This window comes from Limulus polyphemus, unplaced genomic scaffold, assembly GCF_000517525.1.
Source record: "Limulus polyphemus unplaced genomic scaffold, Limulus_polyphemus-2.1.2 Scaffold1676, whole genome shotgun sequence".
Taxonomy (NCBI): Eukaryota; Metazoa; Arthropoda; class Merostomata; order Xiphosura; family Limulidae; genus Limulus; species Limulus polyphemus.
This window is the reverse complement of record NW_013667286.1, coordinates 100,364-106,449: the sequence shown is the minus strand read 5'-3', so window position 1 is coordinate 106,449 and position 6,086 is coordinate 100,364. Positions and strand designations below refer to the sequence as shown.

The 6,086-nt window shown below is 30.2% G+C and overlaps 1 protein-coding gene across 1 annotated transcript in view; it reads right to left on the bottom strand.

The window, feature by feature from the left end:
• Positions 1-257: 257 nt before the first annotated feature.
• LOC106464527 (protein transport protein Sec24A-like) overlaps positions 258-6,086 on the bottom strand; it is a 64,405-nt gene continuing 58,576 nt past the window's right edge. Inside the window, 6 exon segments of the mRNA XM_022392258.1 lie at positions 258-1,920; positions 3,153-3,256; positions 3,430-3,630; positions 3,902-4,039; positions 4,829-5,007; positions 5,399-5,509. Coding sequence (XP_022247966.1) covers positions 1,806-1,920; positions 3,153-3,256; positions 3,430-3,630; positions 3,902-4,039; positions 4,829-5,007; positions 5,399-5,509 — 848 coding nt within the window. The 3' untranslated portion in view covers positions 258-1,805.

The following is a 6,086-nucleotide window of genomic DNA, read 5'->3' as shown; positions in this document are numbered from 1 at the left end:
TAAATAAAAACTCAATACAAGTTTACCTTTAACACTGTAACATCCCCACATTTCAAATCTGACATTTTTAACCTAAAAAATAGAAGTCTTACCAGTAAATAATCACTATCTAAATATATGTGGTCAGTTTGTTTCAAGACACTTTTAACAATTTTCTCTATTCAAAACAAACCATTGGAGATTTTCTTAGTTCAAAGCAAGAAATTAACTCAATATAAGCAATATTAAACATATACCTAAAGACGTTTCTATTGCTGAATAATTTCATACTTACAAATCATACTTTTCGTCCTTAAGAATTCAACCTCAAACATTTATAACCACTCTGCTGCAATACAGCAGTTTTTCTTAAAAACCAAGGAGGAAACTTTTGATCATATATACTAAAAATTTCCTCGTTAAGAGGAGGAAGTCTTGTTTCTTCAGGCTAAAAATTTCTTCATGAAAATAAAATTTTAAACAAGCTAGAAGAATAAATACTGCTTCAAAAGATGTGATGTCAAAAAATTTAAATTGTTTCCCCATTGCAGTGCAAAATATTGAAGACAAAAAGGCACAAATTTCCTTTCAATTTTATTTGGAACAGTTGTAAACGACGAGTTTAACTGTCGTTTTTCTTTTGTTAAACTATTCCAGGATCAATCAATCAACAAAATATAAAGATAAAATATTGGTCAACAAAAGTTTTTGATATGAGGAAATTTGCTACTTTTTCATCTCTGTATGAGCTGTCAGTAGAAATGACACTGAAATTTGACTATAATTTCACCATCAGAATGGTACATACTTTTAGGCAATCATCATACAGCAATTGCTTAACATGTTGGGAAAACAAACATTAACTTCATAAATAATATTAGCTATAATCCCTATATTCAGTATCATAGTTTCACATTGCATGTACTTCCCTGTGAACAAAAAAAAATCATGTCCCAAATAAAGAAATATTTCCCAGTGAATAAAAGTAAAATATGTTGTCTCAAATAAAAGAAACATGTATTTATCTATTTATAATATGTGTGTGTGTGTTACAAGTATACTTCATCAACTCGTCTCATGTACACACATGTAAACATTTCACCTGAATTAGCATTCAACACACCTGCACCTATATAAAATCATGAAGCAAAATAAAACTAAATTAACATTTTTCTCCCAATTTCTAAAATCAAGTTTCTTTGTAGATCTTACTTCATATATATTTGGACATACCAACCAAGTTCAATAACACTAGGTACCAGACAGATTATCAATGGTTCTGCTGTTGTATTTAAGCAAACGATCAACAAACAACAGAGACAGGTAAAAGAAACAAAATCCTTTAATATAATACTTTCTTCAGGATGTAGCTGCAATATGTATTTCAGTTATAGCAAGACCTTTTCTCATTTCAACCATCATTCTATCTACACATTTATTATAGGTACACCTTTTACAGATCAAGTTATTCATGGCTATTTTTCATTCTCTAGGTACACCTTTTACAGATCAAGTTATTCATGGCTATTTTTCATTCTCTAGGTACAGTTTTTACCATAATAAAGACATTTTTGAATTATTTCACAGAAAACCAGTAATCACATGTTCTTGTTCCACACATTTTCAGATTTGTAAAACATTTCTATAATACTTTCAGTTCTTGAATTTCAAAATCATTTCTTCTATCTCTGACTTCAGGTATATGAAATGTACAGATGTATGACTTTATAGTCAAGGTACCAATAATCAAGTTTTCTTAAATCAGTAACCATGATCATTTACCATTAAAACAAGAAAAACATCACAAGTTTTTCTATATCTGAAACTCATTTTGATATCTGCTGCTTCAAGTGTTGCAGAAATTCATAGTAGGAAAAGGATGACTCAGATCTGTCATCGACCATATGTTGAAGAAATCTGTACCTTTCTTTACTGTCTTCCCTAAATTAAATGAAAAAAACTTACAAATTAATTACACCATGTTTCCATAATATTTTAAATATATGGTATTTCAACCTTAAAGTCAAAATATTAACATTTGTCTTTGTGTGTTTATTCTCTTAACAGTATTGTTTTAAGAAGGTTTAAAAATCAACAAAGGATGCCATTAAGTTGAAATACCAAAGAGTCACACGAGATTTCTCTAATTCTGGAAAATATTTACTCCTTATTTGATTTGTCCTATAAAGATAACTGAATTCCTTGGCTTATTATCTTTTAAACAGATGATATAAATAGCATTTCAGCTAAGACTTTGTATGATGTAATCCAGCCAGCCCTATAGGCTCTAACATTAGGTAAAAGTCCTGTATGCAGTATCCTAAAACAGAAATATATATATACAATTGAAACAGTTATGCATTCATCTTTCAGAAAATCTGTAGTGACAAGTAAAAAATGTTATTTAGAGCATTATCACTTAATGTGATATTATATCACACACACATCACCACAAGTGCAATGAATTACTCAAAGATATCAAGGTACATGTTCATTTTATTTTAATGTTAGGAAGTATAAAGTATGGACTTAACCACTTAAAATTCTATGATAAATTTTATCATTTTAATTTACAAATTTCTACTTAAGAAAAGTAATCCTTCTTTGTTCTAACTTTTGCACACAGTCTTTAATATCAACATATTCAAGTTATTTTTTTCTTTTCTATTTTACTTAATAATCATGTTTCTGACAAAATATTGAAAACCCTCCTCATTCTACTTATTTTTGGTTTCTTATCAAGCACTAGATTACTCAAACTAGCTGTAAACTACCAAGTTCACACCTTTGAAGAAACTTTACTCCTTGTTTACATGGGAGTCGAGGCAATATTGTAGACTGCTCTGAATCTTCAGTGGTTTTAATTGTTAATCTCTAAAAATATAAACTCTAAGATTTGTTTCTTCATTTGAAGTTAAGCACAAAGCTATACAATGGGCTATCTGTGCTCTGCCCACCATGTATATCAAAACCTGGTTTCTAGCATAATAAGTCTATAGACATACTGCTATGCCATTGGGGAGCAACTATGTAAGAACAAAAACATCTGAACAATATCCAATTGAAACAATCTTTCCAAGACCAAGCATGACTTCAAAAACATTTTGTACTCAAAGAAAATCCTTGGTAAAGGTTAAGTCTAAATGAAATAATTAGTCACTTTCAATACATACCTCAAAATTAGTAAAGGACTATAGAATGGCCGCTGGGAAAGAAGCCAAGATACAAAGTTCCTAAGTCTGAGTGATTCTGGTGTGTCAAGCTCTGGTAGATCAGTCTAAAAAATCCAAAATTCATTTCTAGTACAAAACCCTGTTGTTTTTTTACCTTACTTAATGAAAACAAATTAACAGTTTGAGCTTTAATATATTTAAAATAAATAAATAATTACTAACAAGTAATTAAACAAATATTAACCACCAAAATTATTAAAGCATCTACTCCACTTACCAATCCCTCCTGAATTGCTCCAAATGTTGGCACTCCTAGAACACTTGAACAGAAGTTATTGCTGATGTCTCGTCTAATAAAAAGATACATAGAAACTGCTGTATCTAGAACGTATGCTCCTGAACGATCTAATTTCTCAAACGTTAGCTGAAGTATGGGAGGCTGAGGAATTACTGTTCCTTCATCAGTTTGGATGGAGTTCTGCAAAAAGAGTTTAAATTTGATTTTTTTAATAATAAAGGAATAATTCATTTACTTTACTTCAGATAAAAGCTTTAGTAATATTTTATTTCATTTCTAAAAACCACACCACTATTAAAAATAAAATTATATGCTCTAGTTTTAAAAAAATTGACACTGAATTTCTTTCAGAGAACTTCTGAAACAGGAATAAATTAATCATGTTTATTTATTTGATGCGATATGGTTCATGAAAAAAAAAATGTAAATCCACATAAAGAGGCCTTGTTACATTGTCATCTAAGGAATGCACTGGATACATCCTTGGGTAGATATACATCATCAAGTAAGGAAGAGGCATAGACTTCATCTGTTCCATTGCAAAGACTCTTTCATCCAATTTTGTACTAATACCTACTCGGAATGCCACCTGAAAACAAGAACAGGTTTCTAATTCATTCACTCTGTTACAACTATGTAATTGAGAATTTTAGATAATTATTACTTTGCACATTTCCTGAAGCCTCATTTACAAATGCCAAGGGTCCCTAAAGTTCAACTTTTAAGTCATACACTTCTTATATTATAGACTATCAAATTATACTGAAAATTTTATAAATAAAATACAAATCTCAGTCGTGAGGCATTTAATTTAAAATTTAATTATCAATATCTATGAGATAAACAAGTTTTTCATTTATCAGATATGTATCAGCTTATATATTCAGTATACAAGGTTAAAGCCCACTTCCAGGATGATGTTAAATTTTGCTGTAGCCTTAACAGTGTGTTCTACACTTCTGTCACAGATTTTAAGTGAGACCAAAAACTGTTGAAAGGCTTAACTTACTGCAGACATTAATAATCTGTTTGGAATATCAACAAAACAATTACTAGAAATATTGTTGCCAGTGCTCTAAATATGAAGTTTAGTAGAGAGAAAAGGCAACAAAAAATATGTTTCAGCTTAGCACTATCTCATGAAAGTAGCTTCTGCTTAAGAATTATTTTAAACTAAAGTACAATTGTTTTTCATGTTTCACTTTGTGAAAATTTCAGAGGATTTATGCTCAACATTTTATAATTATTTTACACTGACTTCATAACAATACACAAAACATCAGCAACTTCAATAAATAAGGTATGAAAAAACAACAACACCAAAAAACAAGTTACGACATGTGTTAATTAGTTGTATGAGACTAACAACTGTACTTACATTTTTCAACAAACCTAATAAAAAGAGGGGCAACAATTGAGCACAATGAGGAATCATAAGTGCTCCAGCTGTCTGGCTGACTGCTAATGTTTTGTGGTAAATACTCAAATAATCACTACAGGCATTGATCAGGGCATCTCGTGCATCAGTGAGAGAGGCTGATATACTTCTGTCAACCGCTTGATACAAAACAAAATGTCGAGAAGTTTCAATACATTCATGATTTAAACTGACAGAAAGTGTACTGAAAAAACAGTACATTTAAATCTTTAACTTGACAAAACATGCTATCAAGATTTGAATAAATCAACATAATTACATGTTTAATTTCAACATAAGTCAAATATTTGTGTATGGAAGCCCATTATGTTAATATAACAGTAACTCACACATTTAAACTCTAAATTTTAAAATAGTTTTTAACACAATGGTTAACACTGATTTCCTTAACCAAAAATAATTATCCAATATTACATACCAAATTTACTGTACAGTTTTTCAACTGAATTTCCTATAAATGAGTAAAATGTGACAATACTGTATTTTCTATTTACTTTCCAGTTAACATACCCATCTTTGCCCAAAGACCAACAATGGCCTCTTGATCAGTACTTCCTAATAGCTCTGTTACAACTGCTACTACTGGAAGGCTCAAAGTATGGACACGGATTCTTCTTTCACCTGATTCAATGATGAGTTACAAAACAATGTTACTACTCACGATACACAATATGTCACAATAGACAGTACTACACAAGATGATTAGACTACAGAATATTCTACTTAATCTAGTACAGTAATACAATACATGCTCAGACTACACAATATGTCACAATAGACAGTACTACACAAGATGATTAAACTACAGAATATTCTACTTAATCTGGTACAATAATACAATACATGCTCAGACTAAACAATATTACTACTCACGATACACAATATGCCACAAAAGACAGTACTACACAAGATGATTAGACTACAGAATATAATACTTAATCTGGTACAGTAATGCAATACATGCTTAGACTAAACAATATTACTACTCACGATACACAATATGTCACAACAGACAGTACTACACAAGATGATTAGACTACAGAATATAATTCTTAATCTAGTACAGTAATGCAATACATGCTCAGACTAAACAATATTACTACTCACGATACACAATATGTCACAATAGACAGTACTACACAATATGTCACAATAGACAGTACTACACAATATGTCACAATAGACAGTACTACACAAT